The sequence below is a fragment of the Neopelma chrysocephalum genome, unplaced genomic scaffold (assembly GCF_003984885.1).
Source record: "Neopelma chrysocephalum unplaced genomic scaffold, ASM398488v2 Primary Assembly neopelma1_96921, whole genome shotgun sequence".
NCBI lineage: Eukaryota > Metazoa > Chordata > Aves > Passeriformes > Pipridae > Neopelma > Neopelma chrysocephalum.
In genome coordinates this window covers 1,091,403-1,112,813 of record NW_020925564.1, presented here as the reverse complement: position 1 = coordinate 1,112,813, position 21,411 = coordinate 1,091,403, and the positions used below count along the sequence as shown (strand labels likewise).

The 21,411-nt window shown below is 38.0% G+C and overlaps 1 protein-coding gene across 25 annotated transcripts in view; it reads right to left on the bottom strand.

Annotated features, from left to right (window-relative positions):
• Positions 1 to 21,411, bottom strand: part of MPDZ (multiple PDZ domain crumbs cell polarity complex component) — a 101,815-nt gene that overhangs the window by 41,464 nt on the left and 38,940 nt on the right. For 14 of the 25 annotated variants that reach the window (XM_027670653.1, XM_027670654.1, XM_027670660.1 and 11 more), the window contains 9 exons: positions 18,960 to 19,247; positions 17,928 to 18,051; positions 12,557 to 12,755; positions 9,889 to 9,930; positions 5,405 to 5,509; positions 4,496 to 4,588; positions 3,849 to 4,026; positions 1,637 to 1,747; positions 1,026 to 1,109 (listed from right to left, as the gene is read on the bottom strand). In XM_027670653.1, coding sequence (XP_027526454.1) covers positions 1,026 to 1,109; positions 1,637 to 1,747; positions 3,849 to 4,026; positions 4,496 to 4,588; positions 5,405 to 5,509; positions 9,889 to 9,930; positions 12,557 to 12,755; positions 17,928 to 18,051; positions 18,960 to 19,247 — 1,224 coding nt within the window. The remainder of the gene's footprint in view (positions 1 to 1,025; positions 1,110 to 1,636; positions 1,748 to 3,848; positions 4,027 to 4,495; positions 4,589 to 5,404; positions 5,510 to 9,888; positions 9,931 to 12,556; positions 12,756 to 17,927; positions 18,052 to 18,959; positions 19,248 to 21,411) is intronic. The other 11 variants (XM_027670666.1, XM_027670671.1, XM_027670674.1 and 8 more) reach the window with 4 other exon arrangements.

The following is a 21,411-nucleotide window of genomic DNA, read 5'->3' as shown; positions in this document are numbered from 1 at the left end:
TATGGAGCATTTGAGTTTGCCTGAACAGTTCAGTTTAGCATACCTTCTTGCACAGAATAAGAAAAACAAATGTTAAAATAAAGGGCATTTTCCCTTTTGCTGTTTTTTTTATTCAAATCAAAACCTAAATTAATAGGATTTTTTTTATCTTTTTTTTCTTTTTTCAACTAACTTCTGTTCATAATTTTATTAATGTGTCCAAGATGCTAAGGTATCAGAAACTAGCTAGCATTTCCTATAGCACAATGCTGTAGGCATAATACTATGGCATCATAATCACGGTGACATTTTATTTCTTACTCAGAAATAACCAGAGCAGTATCAATATGAAACACAGACTCAATGAGTAACTCCTTATTAGCAAAATTATCCTTTGCTTAATTAGCTATTAGCAAAATAGCTTTTCACAGCCCATTTGCATTACTTGGACTATTCTGGAGTACTCAGGATCTCTTTATCTACTAGATAAGCCTGAATGAAAAAAACAAAGCAGAACTGGACTCCTTAGCTACATATCACTTGAAACTGACTGCCTGGCTAAATACAACCCGTATCATATTAAATATAGCAACTCTGTGCAGGCAGTTAGCTATTTGGGTGACTGCACATGAATGAAAGCAGGAAATTCCCTTATAAGATCTTATTATAAAGTACAGATGCAAGTTTCAAAAGATGAAGATAATAAATATAATGCCATTTACGAAGATCACAATGTAATGTATGTGCACAGCAAGAGCAATTGCAATGTTTCTGCTTACAGAGAAACCAGGGTTTGTTAGTGCAGTAAAAAAATAACCAACAAGCTTAATAATTTGAAAATAGAACAAATAACTACAATTAAAAATAGGAAAGGAGCATCCTCTAAACAAAAGTAAGTTGTGATAAAGTAATGGCATCACTCCCATCCCAAACTGGCCTAAGCATTCAGCAGTGGCAATTCTGTTCACAGCAAACACAAAAGCCTTATTTTAGTAGTTTGATTATCAAAAATCAACATTCAATAGAGCTTTTTCATGCAACTTTACCTTAGATGACTGACGATAAAATGGGTTAGTAGTTTTCTGCCCACAGGGAGCAGAAGCTGAAGAAGGGCTATAAAGAGACTCTGGCTGGGGAACAAGAGTTATGAGACAACTAGTAAATAAACACGCAGCTTACACAGACTCTACAAAGAGGAAGTTTAGTTTCTAGTGATGCAAGCAACTTATATTAAAGCTCAGTAGCTTTTGTCTGCAATGTCCATGCAGTTTAGTGACAGAAAACTTCCGTGCACTTCTAGGTCCTTTCATTAATGTCCAAAGAATTTTTTAACAGGTGCTGTATTTCTGCATGCGCTCCTCAGACACGCTGTCAATCTCTAAGAGTTGGTTTTAGTTAGACTCCTACTCTGCCCCCCAACAAATTATCTTTCTTGAGGCTTTTCAAAATAGTTTGTGGACGGCGTGCTGGAGGGTAATTCCAAATCCAAATCGATTTCATTCTAAATGGAAATAATACTTAAATCAAATCTTTGTTCCTAAAGTAGCTGAGATGGCACTTTCAGGATTAAATATCCCATTCCCAAACACCACCATCTTGAACATTTGTTTCATTTATTACTATGTATTACATCTCTTTCAATATTCTTAATGCTTACCCTTGGTCTGCTTATAATGCTCTGTACCATAAAGACTACAGGATTGCCTGCCTTCCGTATGGCTTCCACAGCTTGTTCATGGCTGGCATCTCTGAGGTCAATTCCATCCACCTGTAATTGGAAGGCCTCATCTTAACATTGCAAGAAGCTACAAGAATCATGAGTCAGTTTTGAGTTTTGGTTAGGAAACTTTGACCAAAACCTGAGCCCAAACCTCTGTTTCTAGTGAAAAGCTTTCTACTAACTTGGCCTAAAGTCCGTCACACACAGGTTTGGGATTTCCAAGAACATTGAAAGGATATTAAATAAATATTCTCTTATTCTTCTGTTTTAAAAACAGGTTTTTCAACATTCTTGGTTCAGGCTCCATTCATTTTTTCCATAGGCAACATAACATAAGAGATATGATAATCTGAAGACAGTGGTAGTTTTTGCCAAATACTGCTTCCTGTAAATCCTATCTCAGAGAAATCTACCTCCCAGGACTTTATGAGATTTACAAACAGAAACTTGTTAGGTGCTGTAGAGTCTTTCACAATTTTTTTTTGGGGGGCTGTTTGTTTGTTTGTTTGCTTTTGAAAAAGCAAGATAAGACCAATTTTAGCTACTAGGCACTTTCTCCAGAAGTCAAATTTTTAGGTCAGAGCTGAAAAGCTTTCTCTCTTCTAGAAGAAGGCACTTACAAAGGATGGCTAAGGACAAATTTTTGCCTTGTTGCTTTTCTTCATGTCTTCATATATATTGGTGTGTGAAAAAAATTTGTCAGGTAAGAATAATGTTAAGGTGAGGTTAGCATCAGTAAAGTATTCTCACAAGGACCACAACAAAAGCTAGAAGCTAACACAGAAAGGTTATTTGTTAGTGGTAATTTTTGCACACAAAGTTATAAGACTTTATATGAGAACTTTTTAATCGTCTAACTCTACCTTTAAACTTAACCATTCAATGTAAATAAGAGAGCACAAAAAGAACCTGAGAGAAATTCTAAACCTATGAGGAACTGAACAAAGGCTCTCCAACTCCTCATGTCTGAAATACTGTATGCAATAGTGGAGATAAAGCTCAGATATGTCACAACCTGAGAAACTGAAATAATCTATTCAGAAACAGTCACATTAACATAACATTTTAATTTCACTCACCCATTCCAACTTCTGCAATTATCACTGTCAGAGCCAACTGCACTCATAAAAATCCAGTTATTCAAATAAAATGACTATTTTTATTTTGTGGCCATCAAGCAAAATTCCAACTCCTGTCTTGTTATAACAAACATCTTGTTATACCAAAAACTGTTCCATCCTGTTGAAGAAAGTGCTACTTATAGTAAGGTATTATTTCAAGATCCTTGATAGGGATCTTATAGCAAACAGCAAACTGCAGCTCAGTGCCACTGTGTAAAGCAAGCCCAGTTTGATCCAGAATCACCATCTCTGTCACCCTCCTGGTTACATTCTTACTGATGGACAGTCAGCTAAGGACATCCAGTAGGATGGAGGGCAGTTCCTAAGAGCCTGATGCTGGAGACAGGGTAATGCCTGATACTGATAATCATCACAGGGAAGACCTATTCTTTCAGTATGTTCATTCTTCAGTATCTTTAAGCAAGAAAGCAAAAGTGGCTGTATGAACACAGGACTGGCTAAGTAGAAGAGAAATCTAGATAAATCCCTTCATGCAACACCAATGGCTACCTCACCCTCAGGCATGGACACAAGTGTACTTACTTTCCCAAACATCAAACCCAGATTTCTTCATGTCAGGAATTAAAAAAAATGTGTCTCCCTTAATTACTGCACAAGATGCATAAGAATGATGTGATCTGATTAAGATTTAAGAGAGAAATAAGCTTGGTATTTATTTGCATGATCTGCACTGGCCATTTCTGTTGCTACCCAATAAGCAAAAGTGAAATCTTTTAGCTTCACCAAACTTAACCTTTTTCCTACACATGCTGGCTTTAAAACAGGCAGGTTGAACTGCTGGCTTTGTAGAACCCTGCTCACATAGTCAGTCATCTATGCTTCAGGTTAGATATTCAACTTAACAGACAGCTGACTGCACATAAACATCAGCAGATGGTAACACAGTCTGTATGGCTCAAGTGGTGTTAGCTGGAGCAATTATACAGCTGTCAGCCCAGAACTACAAATCCATCTCAGCAGCTCCTGAGATGCTGGGGGAATTGCAGCAAAAGGCATTCAGCTGGTACCTCTACAATTCGATCTCCAGTTTTCAGAGTTCCATTTTTGCCGGCTGGGCTGTCTTCCAGGATGTGCTTGATAAAGATCCCTCTCATCACTTCTCCATTACTCAGGCGGCTCCCCATCCCTCGTCCTCCAACAATGCTGATCCCCAATGACTTGCTAGGCTCTCTCCAGAGTTCAACCCTGTTGTGAAAAAACAAGGGCCAAAATAAATGAAAATCTGTTGTGATTATGACAATGCTGCACACTGAAGACACCTGGATTTGCACAATTATTTTATTCTGAAATAACCCTCCTTGCAAAGTTTTGTTTTTCTGTGGGAGTTATCGTCTGAATTGCTCAGCAAGTCTGTAATTGAGTCTACTGTTGGTCACTTTATTTTGGATTCTGATAAAAACTTTGAGTCCTTCTATTCATCTCTTCTTTCTGGATCCCTAAGAATCAGCCTGGGTTAAGTAAAGATAAATTACTAAAACAATCAAGACACTGTTATATTTAGCCCAATGGCAGTAAAAATCAACTCCTGCAATGCACAACATACATAATTGCAGCACTTCTGCTGTTTTCTTACTCCTCTTAAAATATACTATGTGTTTCAAAAATTTTAAATTTCATATGACATTTTATTCTGTGCAACTAGATCTGCACTTACTTTCTGGGCTGGTTCCAGTTACTGAAAGCTGCATTTTGAAGTTCACTTTCTTCTCCCTCCCCCTCTTCACGTTCTGGAAGCTCTGGGAGTTCCCTAATGATGAATAGGAACATGCAATTAATTTTTAAAGAACTCATATAATGATTAGATTTTTCTGAAAAATTTCATGTATTGAATCACCCTGCCAGCACTAGAATTTGTACACAGGATTCACATAAGGAATTTCTTCTTCAGATGTCTGTTAGAATACATTTGGTGTTTGGGGATTCCCTATTCACTTTTTTCTGCAATGAAGTTGCTATCCACAATCACAGAATAAAAGACTATGCAATTTGGAACAAGAACCAAACCAGAGCTAAAGGTAATTATTGACTATTTTCAAAATGGAATAAATAACAACAACAGCACTTAAAAAATGTTACTGCTTTTGGAGATGAATTTAAAAAAAACCCCAAATATTATTAGTCACTTTGAAATTTTGGACTGTAACTGCAATGAATTTTTGAAACTCAAGGAAAGGATGGCAGAATTAGTTCTTTCCACTTACATTCTGGAAAGATCATGAGTAGTAAATTCTTATGTTGAAAATACTGAGTATTTGTGGCAACATGTAAATCAAACTGCATGGTATTTAAGAGAAATTTAGGATAAAACAGAATTCAATCTCCTTTTTGGGCAAATCAAACAGTATCAAACAGATCAAACTTTGAAAAAATGTTCAAAAAATTTTGTACTCAAAGCAAAAATTGTATTCTGAACAGCTTTTTATTGTAACGGCTGCTGGTCTAAGAAAATCATCCATCTTTCATCTCTTCCAAAACTAACTTATCTTCCCAAAATGTGTAAAGTGTATGGGAACAGCTACATTTGAGAGCTCTGTGGGAGAAAACCATAAGCCTTTTGACTCACCTGACAATATGTGACGGAAAAAGTTCAGGTGGCACAGCTCCCTCTGTCTCTTGTCCCAAACCGGCCCTGTACTCATCTAAATTTTCTGCTGGCACATATGTAATACTGCAATAAAATGGGACATGATTAAAGTAGCATGAGGACTGCCAGTCCTCCCTTTGGTGGGTGTGAGGTATGGATATGAGGAAGCCACTCAGGACTACTTCATTGGCTTCAAAGGCACAATGCAAGTACATTGGGAGTAAGCTGTTATATGAATCCCTTGTGACTTTGCAACAAATATGCATTTATAGTCAAATTAAGTAGCTGAACAGCACATATATTTCTGTAATTAAAATAAATGACAAGAGTGTTAACAGAGACAATCCAGCTTCAGTCAAATAGAGAGTCCTTGAGCAAAGACAAACACTGAAGGATCTGTGAAGTTTGAGGCACCATTACCACACAAAATGACTGCTAAAAATGTTTCTGAAAGTTGACTTGTAGGAGGTTTTGTGCTTTCCTGTGTGGTTTTGTATTTATTTTGTCCACAGATTTGGACATACAGCATACCACCTATGCTGCAGGGAGCAATCCCCTGCTCAACTCCTTCCTCCACCCCTTCATGCACTTCTAGGCAGTTTGGGACAGTCAGATAGTCATGTTTCACCAACCAAATGACATGCAGACTCTACTCAATGTTTGAATGCCAGAAACAGAAATGGTCCAATAGACTGGGGAGGGGGAAACAAAAGGAAGGAAAAAAAGATTAAGACATGAAGAATATTTCTTTAAAAACTCCATTCTATAGGCAAAAGGATACCATGATATAAACAGGGCTACTTAGATGGCCCTCCTTTAATGATGCTTTGTCTTCTTAAAAGCATCTAGTTGTACAAAAAGCAGCTTTTTATCACATCCAAGTCTGCCAAGAACTAAGGTTAATGGAAAAAAGATGGGGGAAAAAAAAGTCTGTCTACCCATGCATCACATTGTTAAAAGAAAAATGAACATATTTCCCCACAGAAGAGACAGAGGAAAATAAAAATCTGGACCACTTCACAAGGATGCGTAAGCTGTGAGGAGAGACTCCTTCAGCTCTGAGGCTCGAACCTGGAGCTGTCTCCTGTCCAGTCATTCCCTGACAGAAGTTCTCTCTCTCTGTCACACCCTGACTGCCACTGATTCCCCCTCTCACTGGTTTTCTGCTGGATACAGCAAGCATCAGACAGCAGCTCAAATAAACTTTTATATGACTAATGCTGTCAGTTCAAAGCACTCTACCAAAATTATCCTAATAACCACCTTTATTTGTCATCTTTGTCTGTGTCCCAGCATGTTCCCTACCTCCTCTCACATCTACCATATTTAGAAAAGTGCAAAGAGGGTCATTATGAAAGTGCTGAACAGAAGGAACTCCACAGCTCTTCTAATGGAAATTTCTAAAATATCCCTATTATCACCAGCTTTTCCTCTTCTTTCAATCTCCTCCAGGCTCTACTTTGGCCCTTTTTTCAAGCACTGAAGTGTTACTGTGCTTGACACAAAGTATTTTCCTTTTGAAGTGGTGGGAAGTTAGCATACACTAGAAAACAAACACTCAGCAGAAGGTCACTGACTCTTATCTGCCTTTCCTGAGGGCATTCTAGCACTGGGAAAGACTAAAGACATGCAGCAGTTATTCTGTGAAGACCCAGCAGCGAAACATCAAGAAACATGAGAGGAAAGAACTTTTGAAAATAATCACTACTACTTCTTAGCCATCTCAAACTCCAGGTGTGTTGAAATATAGCAAAGTGCTAGTATTATGCTCACAAAACTCTCACAGGTCAAATGCTGATGCAGAAGCTCCACCCAGTAAGCTCATAAGAATACCTTGCCTCTACAAAAGCTACAAGATGTGCAAGTTGCATTTCAATGTAAGAAAATGTAACATTAATTATGTTACATTCATCAGTTTCACCCCAATCAAATTCATCAGTTTCATCCCTATCAAATTCATCAATTTTCACCCTATAAAAATAAGTAGGAAATAATGTATTTTCCCTTGGCAGACAGCTGCAGTAAAATAACCCAGAACTGCAAACAATGTTTCTGCTGACTGGAAGGCTCAGACAATCTCCTTTATGCTAAACTGCAGCTGTTCTGGAAAGGAGAATGGCACACTCCTACAGAGGAAAGGGATAAGCCCAGATCCAGCCTGGATGTATACAGCAGAATGGGATCTCTGACAGTACAGTGTCCAGTATCTATTAACTCTTGTCGAGTCCTTTTGTGCAAGGGGCACGCGGCAAGCAATTATGCAAGGTGCCAAGGTTCAAGGGTAGTAGTAGTCCTTACCTCCTATGTCAGCATTAGAGGTCAGCTAAGGGTGAGGCAAACCATGTGCACTCCAACTTCTGAGATATCCTATTGTTTTATATGATTTAATAACTGATATTGTGCTGGAACATTTAAAAGGTATGACACAAAGGATGCTCCTAAAGAGCCTCATACGCTACTTAGCAACATCTCCCAAAAGCTGCCTTACCTTCCCTTTCTGTGTACAGCACAGGAGCTAAGGAGAGAAGTTCACTCCACCATTTTTAAAAAAAACATCTAAAATTGAGCAATTGAATTACCTAATTGATTTCCACAGATGGAGTAAAAATTAGATAGTCTCATTGGGAGCTGTTAGATATTAGCTCTTTGGAAAAATACATTATTTCTATTCTAGTGCTTAACTATAGTTTGAATAGCGTATTTTAAAGCACTCAAAGGAACATCCAGTATGTTTTTAACTGTTCATTCTTATCTACAACTAAATTTCAGTAATGCTTCAGCTATTTCACAAATATAAACCAGAACCCTTGCATTTTGCAAAAAATAGCATAGAAAAGAAAACTAAATTACATGGATCAAACACACGAAAAGTTATATGCTGCGTAGTTCACCTTTGTTTCTTGCTCATGATTTCCAAAGTTCAGTTAATTGCAAAGGTTTCCCTACCTGCTCTTTTTATCTAAGCTGTATTATCAATGTGACTGTCCTCCTCCACTCTTTCCTTTTGCATGTTATTGTAATGAAAAGTTATACCTAAAAAACCTTTCTCTGTTGTAAATTACAGTTTTAGGAAATATGTATACCAGAAAGTAGTCTTTGCTATGAGGCGTTCAACCTGCTTCTGCCTTTTGTAACACTTGGCAAGGTCACACTGTATTAAAGACCTTCAATTTACATGAGTTTTTTCCCTGTTAAACATGAGCAGACATGCTTTTCCCCGTACTCATGAGCAGACACTCCCCAGTTATCAAATCCATCACTTGCTGGATTGCTACTGTAGCTCACTTGGAGGTCATAGTGAGGTCTGACGACATCCAGCATCATCCTGAAGAGCTCAGCCTGTGACTGGGATGATGAGGGGCCCAGAAGAAGTGCATCGGGCTCCTCTGACTGACTCTGTTGAACCTTGTGCTGTATAGTGGAAATAAAAATCCACTCTGGGACCTGAATGGTTCATCTGCAAAACAGACTGGCAAATGCCTTGATACAGTTACAGGGAAGACAGTAAGAGTAACAAGTGCCAGAAAACAGGGGTGAAGGCACAGAAAACAGGAAACAAGTAAATGACTATTCTATTTCTGAGCTGTATTTCCTAGCTCCAAGAAAAGTTGAAGTTCAACAGCTTCAAAGGAAAGTATATGAAGGGTTTAACCATTTCCTCTCTTTCACAGCTGTACAGCTTGAAAGAGAAAGTGTTCTGGTTTTCTTTCTTGAGAGATATAACCACTTTTCCTACCTCCTGAGATATGCACTAGCAACTAAAGCAGTGACAATGGAAACACCAATGGTTGTACACATGAAAGTATCTTGTAAATATGACACCGCATGCAGCACAGAGGAACATTTATCACATGCTTGACTTAACAGCCACACGAAACCTCGAAACACCAACAAACCAAGTAACGAAGTATGGAAAATGTTCAGGACACATTACTCTAACAAACATTTAAGGTTTACTTTGAACCTCTTTATACATGAAGTAAAATGTAAGTGCCACAGAAAATATGACACTGAGATTAATCCAGATATCAGTACAAAGTACTCATGCCAATTCTAGCAGTGAACCTTGTACACATACACACACATGCACACGTGCTCTGAGCACATCTTGGGTGGCTGTCACAGATAAAATTTAAAAATATTAGCCATAATTTTTTTAAAATACAGGTATTTTCATTCCAGACTTAAAAAGTATGCTCCAATCTTCAAGTTGAAAGCCATACATATATATACAAGTATACACACACAGTCATATCCTTTTTTAATAAGAAAAAAAAATATATACATCCACATGTGCAGCCACATGTGCATGCACACACAAACATACGCAAGGAAAGAGAGAATATGTACCTATATCTGGATATATCCCTGACATTACTATTGATGTCGTAAAAGCATGGAATGATTTTAGAGACAAGTTGCAACATAGAGCCATAATGAGTTTCTGAATCGCCAATACTCACACATAACAGAGGGCCTGATCATCAGCAGGTGCTGGAGAAGATCTAGAATGTGAAGCATACGATGCAGCATCTTTTTACAATGGTGTTAACAAATGTTAATGTCTCATGCTGAATGTGAGAGGTATATTTATGTAGTTAAAAGTGTGAGCTGCTTTTTTTTTGTCCTTTTTTTTCCCATTCCATGTCTGCTTCATCCCAGAAAGCATCTGCTCTTTATTACTGTCTATAGCAGTGATTATTAACAGGCATGGAAAATGGAATTGCAATCTATCTTACTTCTTGATCAGGAATTCATCCCCACACTTCAGTCAGGTGAATTCTAATACACCTCTAGTAATTATCTGACAGATGTTACAAGCAGCTGCTGCTGAGCACAAAACACTGGCTAGTATTACAGAAATATAAAAGCTCCTGGCAAGGTAGAGCGAGACATGAAACAGAATGCATTCTGGTAAGGCCATACATCTGGTTTACCACACACAAAGGGGAAAAAAAATTAACTACCCAAGTCTGAAGCTCAGATTGATGGTTCTTGACCTATTCAAAATCAAATTTCCTTTAATAAAATTTAACAAAGCCTTCAAATGGCCAGTAATAATGGCTTTGTATTGTCTCTGCAAACACCATTTGCTGCTGAAATACAGCTTTCACAGTAAAGTACTCCTACTTAATCATTTTTTGGGGGAAACCTGCCAGCCAAAAGAAGCTCAGTCTAAAAGTCAAGGTGCCAATATTGCAGTAAGGACAGAGAAGTATGATATCTCAATGGTCACATCCAAGTGCTAGTGTACCCTTGCTTCCCAAGGAAGACACTAAAGAGATCCAATTTAAATATTTGAAATGCTGGCCCTTATATCACAAATGCTGCAAGGTGATGCACCACATTAGCTCTGAATTGACATATGTGTGTGTGTGTCTGTGTGTGTATCCCTCCCAGAAAACATGAGTTGTCATGACATAATGCTCCTTATCTCCAATTTCTGATTTGGGACATTACCCACTCACTTTAAAACCTTATTATAGGAATACAATGAAGAATTATAAATACAAAAAAAAAAATCTTAATTAAAAACATGAATAGCAACTGCCCCTTTTCTGCAAAATCTTTCAGAAAGAGGATGCACTTTTCTCTGGAAAATCTGAATATTCACATCTAAGGCAAGATTTTAGTATTTCCAACGTATCTGCAAAAGACTATAAAACAAAACTTAAGTCAAACAGTGTAAAACGCAGCAGCTATAAAAGAATAAGCACAAATAATGAACATATCTGTATTTGATCATGTAACTACAGCACTAATAAAGGACTCATAGAAGAATGGTGCTGCAGCAGTTGTGTATCTAAGCAGATATACACACACATGCATATGCACATACCAACTGATATCAATCATGACAGTTAGAATTACAGTTTGGAAGCCTACAATAATAACCAAGGATACATTTTATCAACACTGACTCATGTCAGTATATAAATACATGACAACATTGCCAATAATGTAATTCATTATATGAGCATACCCTTTTATTTCAACAATATTACATTAAATCATAATCCTAAAGGCATGACAACTATGGGGCAGACAATTAAACCTACGACCCACAGTGAAGGTACTTTGACCACCTGTTCCCAAAATGCCAGGTTTCTTCGAAGTAGAATACTTCTGCGGAAATATGGAATGCCCAGCTGTCCGATCTGAACTGACAGAAACCACAACTACCTGGAACCACACTGGGATTGGACTGATCTCTTTCAAAGCCACCATCTTAAATAAGTAGAGGCTTCTATTACCCACAACTCCATTAATCCCATTTGCTTATCTGACCCAATCCATGTTACCACAGGTTTTGAAGTTGCAAAGCCAGCATTGGTGTCTACAGCACCATCCACAACTTCAGGAACAAGCTCATTTCTAGATGGTGCATGAGGGCAAAGTTAACTCCACAACTAAGACAGCAAGAAAGAAGTGTACTTTAAGGCAGAATTAAAATTCTGCACATTGGGTGAACTTGAGAAGAAACTTTCTTATCAACTGGGTATCTCAAAACTTGTGTTAATTACTACACATTTAAAATAGTACTCCCAAGAGCAGGTATTTATGCACAAGAGCAACAGTTTCTTTCTATGTACTGATAAAAATTGGAACTGACTTCAGAAAACAGGGTGTTTCTGCTGTTTGTCACAGACATACTGATATGTTTTAAGCATTATTTTTCTGCATTAACATCATATGTCATACTTTCTGTCTGGCAGTCAAAACCAAAACTCATTATAGAGATCAAATTAAATGACTTGTGCAATGGCCAAGATAGTCCTCCTTTAAGAACCACAAACATCTTGAGGAAATAATTATTTTCTTTAGAAGAGTAATGAATGCAAAATTCTGACTAACCCCATTCTTTCAGTAAAACCATGCAGAGCAGTAGTGATGATGCTTACTCATGACAGTAATTTTCCTAAGAACATCCAAAGCGTCTCACACAAGTGATTTTATCTTTGAAATTCATGAAAATGTAATCTGAAGGTGAATTATCCATCTGAAGCTGTAACTTAAAGGTAAATTCATGTGTAAGAACATACAAAATTTTCACTTAAAATACTTGCATAAATAACCAGTTTTCAATTATTAGCTTTTTCCTACCGCAATTCAACATCTGGTTTTACCTACTTTATATCTGGTCCAATGAGTGAATGCCGCCTCAGCATGGCCCGGGCTTGTGCATTGGTTAAGTTAGTGGTTGACTCTTCATTAATGGACAGGATGCAGTCCCCCACGCCAATACGTCCATCACGACTGATTGAGCCTCCATGGATGACGCTGCGAACTATCATTCCCAAGCCATCTTTATTGGAGCTTACTGTCATCCCTAGAGTGAAAACACATGAAACAGTTAATGTCTTTGAGCCCCAGCTCTGGGTGCCAAGACAAGGAAATGAAACCTGGGCCACAGGGGAGGTAAAAGTCAGTCAGCCGACCTGCCAATATCAGCAAGCCTATAAATGTTGCTCTTACTCTCCTTTGCATTTCTTCTATCCAACAGGAGACAGGAATTACAAATTGCAATCACAGTACCTTTAATTCACCTTGTTGTCATTTCACATACTAGGCTCTACATAAAAAAATTAAGACAGTGGAAAATTTAAGAAAAAATTAACAAAAAAGGTAATGAAATTGCTTCAAATTCACCTCTTGTGATGGTTCACCGAGTTTATACATTTCAGCTTAGTTTATGATGATTCTCTTTGGAAAGAAGGTGAAATGATTAAACAGGTAATTAGGAGCATAGGCCCAATACAAACACACACTTATTTTCAACAGAAAACCTGAATCAGATCCCACTGAGATAGCGACTGCCTTACTACTCTCCTAGGTGGGCCATAGCTTAGGCCCAGAAGAGTGTCCTGATTTCTGTGAGAGTCTGTGGTTTGTGGATACAGTCCACTATTTGAGTTATACCACAGTCCCACCTGTGGCACAGCAGGACTCCAGTTCTCTATATTTACAAATACCCTTTGACGCCACTTTCTTCTCACTAATGGGAAATAGGACAGATATGCTCTCATCCCTCCTTCCCCAGGGGGAGCCCACAGGGTCTTACTTGTGCTGGGCTTCACACATCTGTGAATGTTCTTACCTGCATGAGTTGCCACCATTATAGCAGGGCAGTTGGTGCTCATGAAACAAACCCTGGTAACAGTTTCAGGAAAAACTGTTCTTCACTAAAGCACTGGAAAGGTAGCTGTAGGATCAGGACCCTTGAAGTCCACGCAGAGGACTTCCACTATCTTACTACTGCCAAACCTGGTACTTTTCTTTGTGCACTTAATATGAAAGTTTTCATTTGCTAACAAGGTAAAGCCACTGAAATAAGAGCATCTTATAGAGGAATATCTATTGGAGAAGGAGGCAGTGACTACCCCACTGTGTTCTCCTGGTTTCCAACGTAAAACATCAGGCTAGCCAGCACTGGGAGTGCAGCTGTCTGTCTGCAAGTGCTTACCTTACTGTCCAGACTGTGAGTGGACAGAAGATGATAGCTACCAGAGAAAAACCTCCAAAAATACTAGCTAAATAAATTCCAACAATTTATATACAAACATGGCTACAGAAGACACAGTCTGAACTCTTTATTTTGTGAACTTAGACTTGGGAAACAGACTGGTTGAACATAGTTTATAAGGCAGCTGTTAATTCCAGGCTACCCAGGCTCAGCCAACCATATAAACATCTGACTACATACTTGTCTCAGAAAAAAAAATAAAATACTATAACCATTTAAAAAATAACCGTAATTCAGATATTCATTTGTGGGTTTTAGTGCTCTTTTCAGAAAATAAAAATCTTTTAATAGTCCTAGTTCCTCACATCCCCTTGCAGTCAAGATCAACATAGTTGTCTAAAGTATGAGAAGGTAGCCCTGATTAGTAAGGAACTGCCCAATAATGTTCTTAGACATAGGAATACATGTACTTCGCTACTTTGGTATGTGGAAGTTAAGGTCTAACTTTGGAAAAACTGCAAAACCCATCTTCATGATGACCCTTTATATTAAACTGCTGAAAGAATATGGTGTTACTACTGACTGGAGATTTGTATGTATTATTTGCTAGTTAATAATGTCAGGTGTGGACAGGTGTAATTTAGAGATGAATGTATCAGATTTGTAATACAGACACAAATGCCACTGATTTATTGCCTTGCTACTAGAAAAAGCAGAGGTAAACTGTATATCATCTACTCCTCAGGTCAGTAACATTACAATGCTAAGCACATCACAGGTGCCATCCCAGGGTGAGTGCCCCATTTTTTACACTCACATGTTCCTTCCAAGAACCATCTCTTGACAGATCTGCTCATATACATTTTACTCAGTCAGATCTGAATTCAAACGTAACTGCAACACAGTGATCTCCACCAGAACACAAGCAGTGTGCACAGAAAACTGCCAAGGAAACAGGTGAAATGAGGTTTGAAATTCTGAACCTAACTTAGCTGTCTGGTTAAGACAGTAACAAACATGCATAACTGAGGGTAGTGTAATAGCACTTCAAAAAAAACATCACATGGACCTGTACAAACCCCTCCCCTGTTTCTATGCTGACATCATCATTACAGATCTGTAAGGCTGATGTCACACTTTGGACAGCTACAATTTCAGGTTAAAAATGCAAATACCACTGGCAAGTTGCCAAATGATTTATACAGGACAATGGCATTTCAGCTCTTTTTCTGCATTTGGGTGCTGTCTTCTTACCTTTAAAAAAATCATAGTCAAAATGTTAGCGTTCCAGCTGTGGTCGGATTTGAAGAGCTGCTGCAAACTCAGGTGTCAGAGACTGAAACAGTTAATGATTTACACATTCTAAGATTACTAAAATACTTTTGCAAACTGAAAAGAAGCAGCTGCTCACCCACCAAAGCCCAGCCCCCCCAGTACTGCTCAAGGATCAGATAAGTGGGTGCCATTGTCCAGCTATCCTGGGTGCAGATGCCTGCCTGAAGAAGGGAAGAGGCTAAGAAGAGGCAAGTCCCGCAAGGCAGAAAATCTATTTCATCACACCAGTGTAATCCCTTTACATAAACTCTGGACATCTAGCCTGGGCTATACATCTCAAATGTTAGACCCTGATGGACCATGATTGATGCTGGTACAATAGGCAGCTGCAACAGTCTTCGGAGATGCTGGAGGCTCATGGCATGGCCCGTGACACTATCCATTGTAAAACTCCCCACCCCAGGGAGGTACAAGGTGTTCCCATCTGAGAAGAAAGTGTATAATAAGTCATAACTTCTTTGAGTTTTGAGCCCCAGATCACCACTTCAACTAATACACAGAAGCTGCAACTGCCAAGTTTCATTGCTGGATCCCACGGGCAGTGACTATATAGATCTTTCCACCTTTATCCTTTCTTTCCCTCTCTCTCCCTTATGCATTTCCTTAAGTGCTATCTTTATGCTTTAATGATTGCTATATTACTATAGATGATATTGCTGTAGATGCTGTAATACTGCTATGCTTTAATAATAGGGCTATATTGCTATGCTTTAATATTGCTAAGCTTTAACAGTCATATTGCTATGCTCTAATGTTGCTTTGTTGATATAGATGCTTTAATATTGCCATATTGCTACGGAATAACACCCAAAACAGTAACATATCTGTTTACCTTTTGAAACAAAATTGTTCCAAAATAAACTTACATATATATGTTTTCAAACACCGATTATTCAGTGTCATTTCACTCTATTCCACCCCAAGGGATTTATTAATAAGAACCCGGGGTTATCCTCCCCTTTCTGGGGCGGGACGCAACAATGGTAACACCGTTAAAAAGGAAAAAAGAAGAGCCAGTTCTCAACTGAAATAACTGATGCAGCTGCAGCTTTCAACATCATTCACAGCTCTTGATTTATCTCCTTTGCAAAAATGAAAGTTAAAAGCAGTGCAGCCATGTGTGTAAATTGGTCACTGTGCCCAGGCTGCTTCCCAGGCCAGAGCATACTTAGCCTGGAAGAAAAAGACTGGTCCAAAGCCAGGAGAAAGCGATATTCGCATTCATATTTTGTATATATGAATAGAGACCAGTCTTACTTTCATGCATATAATGTCTGCCAACATGGAATGTGTTCCAAATTCGTATTTTCATGCTTGATATCAAATTTACTTTGTATGTTCACTGCACTTAAAACACTCAAACAAATAAATGAAAACCTGCTTTATTGAATTAACAGTTTTTTGCAAGGAAAACTTTTTTTACAAAATCCAGATGCTTGGAAATGAAATGCACTGTGACCTGCACTTTATACAGCCTGGCAATGAGAACAGTAAAGGTAGTAGCTAGCCTTAATGAAAGGTAAACCTTAGACCTTTTCCACAGTTTTATATTTTGGAGACCTTGATTTTAAACCTGATCAGTTCCCAATCCAGTTTGAAGGATGGCTGTATCATGAAAGTGACAGGTGGCAGACTGAGCATCCAGTCATTAGAGGGCAGTTTATCCCAGGTGAGAGAGTCCACTGAAACAGAGCATCACAGCTGTAAAAAAAAACAATATCCACCTCTGCACAGCAGAGGAATCCTAAGTGGGAACTGTTTATAAACATCCGGTTCTATGGACAGCCCATTTTAAAGCCTTTGTGGAGTTACTGCAAACAGCCAGCACCCACACAAAGTCCTGCCCTACCAACTCCAGAGAGTCCTCAAGGATGTGCAGTTGGCTGGAAGAAGCAACATCAGGAACCTAACCAAATCAAACCAACACACTAGCCATAAATGGGAAGGACACACCACTGCCTCTCAATAAAAAGCCTTTCCCGCACTGGCTCTGGGAAGGTTCTGTTCCTGTTCTCCCCTTCACACTGCCAAGGGCCACACCAGAGACTAGGACAGGACATTACCATTTGTTGTGCCAGTTTGCTCCAAAATGTGTCTCTAGTCAGTATGCTCAGGAAGCTGCAGATTGCAGATATTTAAAAACTCTGAACTTCATTACAAAATGATAATATTGACCCAAAACTACTACCTATTAAATGAATCAATTATATGATTTATCAGAAATATTGCAGCACTTCAGATACAAGTACGAACTTGTAGCAAGGAAGTGAACAGCTTGTTTAGACCCTTCTGACCATCCTCAGGAAGCAAGATCATTTTGTGCTTGCAAACATTTGAAATTCTAGTCTGAAGTTCTTTGGCCAAATTGTTCTTCTATAGCACTCCTTGGCTGCATCTTGTTTTTCCACTATATTAGTATAGACATTAAAAACCAATGCATTAAAATTATTCTGTTAATAGTTGGAAAAGACTAACCTCCTTTATGGGAAAACAAATTCTCAGTGGGACTGGACACTTCACGTTTGTGTCCCCAGTGACAGCACATGGATTCAGTGCCATGACAGTCAAAAAGGGCAAGAGCAGCAAAGAACGAATATTCTGTCCCCACCAAATGGAAAATATTTAGTCTTTACTACTAAAACATACAAGGAAAATGGAAAGCCATGTTCCCCACAACGTTACAAAAAATGTTAGCTAACTTACCTAGACTTGAATTGCCTTTTGCAATTGTGATAGTCTTCTCATACATGTTTTTAACTGAATTTGGGATTGTGAAACTTTCCTCCAAAGATACTGGGCATCTCTTCTCCATTAAAAGCAATTGATCCTAACGCAAGGGAAAATAACATCAGTTCAGAATACTGACATAAAAATATAATTGGTCATACTGATCTCAACTCACGTTACACAAAAGTTATGTGCATAATTAAGACAGATTCCTTACACAGACATTGAAAAAGTCAATCCATCAAAGATCAAACCAACATACCTGAGGTTTGTGTTTTCATTCAGGTAATATACCAAATCTGTCACAAAGTATACTTTTAATTTAGAGACATCAGTTACACTCTTAAAATTAGTAGGATGAATTCAAGGGCTTCAGACCTGTTCACCACAGATGTCTGACAATCTGCCAGTACTAAAGTAACGAATCTTGTAAGAAATTGCAGCTCTTTCAAGCATTTCTTAATAAATTACTGAATGGAATAAATAAGAAACACATCACAGTGACTATCATATAAAGGAAGATTATGCAGCATCATAGGTCAGTTCGTGAGCTGACCTGCATAGGCTTGCATGAACACCATGACCATGACGCAAGACATTCATACCACTCCCCCTCGGCTTCCTAGGCCTGTTTCCAGCTGGGCACCTCCTTCTTGCACTCATGTCCCTGTGAAGATTAATAGGGGATAAGAAAATCCCCCTGTCCTGCCCAGTGGGTACACTGTGGTCCTGCAGTATCTAGCAATGTGAGGTCTGAGAAGACTTTTATACAGCATTGTATCGCCAGCCTCTCAGACTACTATCTTGATGCCATAAATTATGTCCTGTTTTGGAAAGGTCTAAATTCTGCAGTTTTGATGTGAGATAACACATCTGATGAACATTAGTAATCAAAGAACTATGCACGGCTGTTGGCCAGTCACAATTTCTGTAGGAAATGTTACGGTCTAATAGAGCCTTTCTGTAGGTTTTTTTAAATTATTATTTAAAAAAAATAAATAGCTTTACTTTTCCTTGGGGATCAAGCTGAGTGGTAGTAGCAAGGCTTGTATTTAGTGCAACTTCTGATGCTGTCTGAGATTCAGTCCATGTTGCTGTGTTTTCACTTCCATTTTGGTTGATATTTGAAACATCCAGAGGCAGGAGATCAGTTTTAGTAAAACCAGTTGCAGTTTCAAGGCTACTGCCCACTACAGACTTTTGCTCTCTCATTCTCTGATTCAGATCCATATTGTACAGATTCTTGTCAGATACATGGAAATCAGCTGCAGTATTTTCACATTCCTCTCCAATAGCCTGTTTAACACAGGAGATAATGAACAATCACCATTCATTCGTAGTATAATTCAAAAGCATATTTCATGCTAAAACCTTAAACAAAAACTAATCTCACAGAATGTAAACATCTCTGCTGTACAATCAGTAACAATCAACCTCGCCTTTAGTTCCCTATAGGCATTCGTTCTTCTATAAGGTGAACTTGATTTCTTAGACAACTTCTTCTGTTTTAAAATACCAGAAATCAGTGAAAATAAGTGACTGCTGAAGGCCAAATTCTAACTTAGTACTCTCCAGTAACTCTCTACTAACTTCAGAAAAGTAACATCCACTCACACATTCTTAAAATAGACATAAGTCCAGTAAGTTTTCAAAATTGAAGTATCCAATTGTTTTTCTCAGGTGAAAAAACTTTGCAAGACCAAGGTCTTTACTTTCAACACACTTAGCAAGTAAGAAGGAATTTCAAGCAGCTCAGACCATAAAAATGCAATTTAATGATTCATTTAACTGAGCAGAAACATATTTAGATATCCCTTTCACATAAAGCAAAACTAGGTCAAACCTCAGTAAAAAATGAACATGGAGGATTTAAAGTGGGACAACAACTATACAGAATGATGAAGTTACAGCAGCTTAGCTGTTAGTACTTATTACAAGTCTACCTTTTATGGCTGTAGCACTACGATTAAGCTCTCTGCACATTTGTTTAGACTTTCAAGATTCTAAGGCCCTGCTTTTAAAAGGTTTCAAGGGATTTCAATAATCACAACACTCTGAAAACAAATCTTCAAATATTCTCTAGCTGAGCTTTCAAAGTTATTTTAAAAACATGAAGGCCATTAGATATTACAAAGATGCATCAAGGACTTGGAAGTTGGACTTAGAGGCTCTGTATCAATACTAGGGATTTTTCTCTGAAATTTAATACAAGTGTCAAAACCAACTGCCTTTATCTGTCTTTTCACTGGTCCTATTAATTGTTCTATTACTTTTCCAAAAAGTCAGGAAACATGTTTCCCAGAATCTGGGGATATTTTGTAGTGTTTTGTCTCAAGGGTCTTAGAATTAGTTTTTGTCAGCTTTTATTAAGTGCATACATGCATGCTCTGTCTCTAACCAAGAATTGAAAAAGGTTTACTTGTAAATAAATGGTTTAAGTAACAGCTGAGAAGATAATTGAGCAAAGCCTAAATACCACTAATCTGCATGATATAATCAATGACATAATTTCCTACCTTTTTGAGAACAGAACACCAGTACTATAATCTATTTAAATTATTTCATAACATTTCCAATACAGTTGGGACATATACTTTTAAGTCCGCTTTTTATCCATTTCCAGATCAGAGAAAACAAGTTTCAGATCATACTTAACATTTATTTCACATGCTCATTTTTATTTCTGTTTCACTTAAAGAAAAGCCAATGCTGCAATTTTTGAAGAAAAACACGATTTCAGGAATTTGTAACTACAGCAATATGTGGCCTGAGCATTTGCATTACTTTAAGTATGCTTTTCATCACCTATTTTAAACATGACACCAAAGTGACATTCAGAACATGTCAAGTGCCCTGCAGCCAGAAATAGTTGAAATACCTCTACATTCCTCATAGCATCAAATAGCACTGTTTCAATTTTTACTGCATTTCACTTGATTCAAAAGTCTTCTTTTATGAACAGATTTTCTCCCTGTGTTTGTTTTGTGAAGTCACTCTTAACCACAGAGTATGTTACTTGATGAGAACTTAATATTCACTTCATTCTGGTGAGATGAATACTGAAAAGTCAGGACCATAGTGTTTTATAAAAAACATATAAACCAAAGCCATCTTTAAGTCAATGCTGAAAATAGCCTAAGACTTTCTAGAGCCTCTCAATGCGATATATAATGTAAATCCAGTCTCTATCTCATAAAATGCTCCTAAGCATGCAAAATGCATAATCCATTTAAGTAACAATTACAGAGTTAAACAATGCAATCTGTCCCACTGGCACTGCAGAGATGTGCTCTTCTGTGGATTAGGAGAAACCATTAGAAGATGAATCTAGTTTTCCAACAAGTGCCTCATAAAGGCTGAACATATTCCAGAAGGCGTAAAGGGAGTTACTGAAGTTCAGGTGTGCAGCAAAAAGCAGCAGCTACTCTATTCAAGTCCAAAGACTGCAAACCCAGGAAGA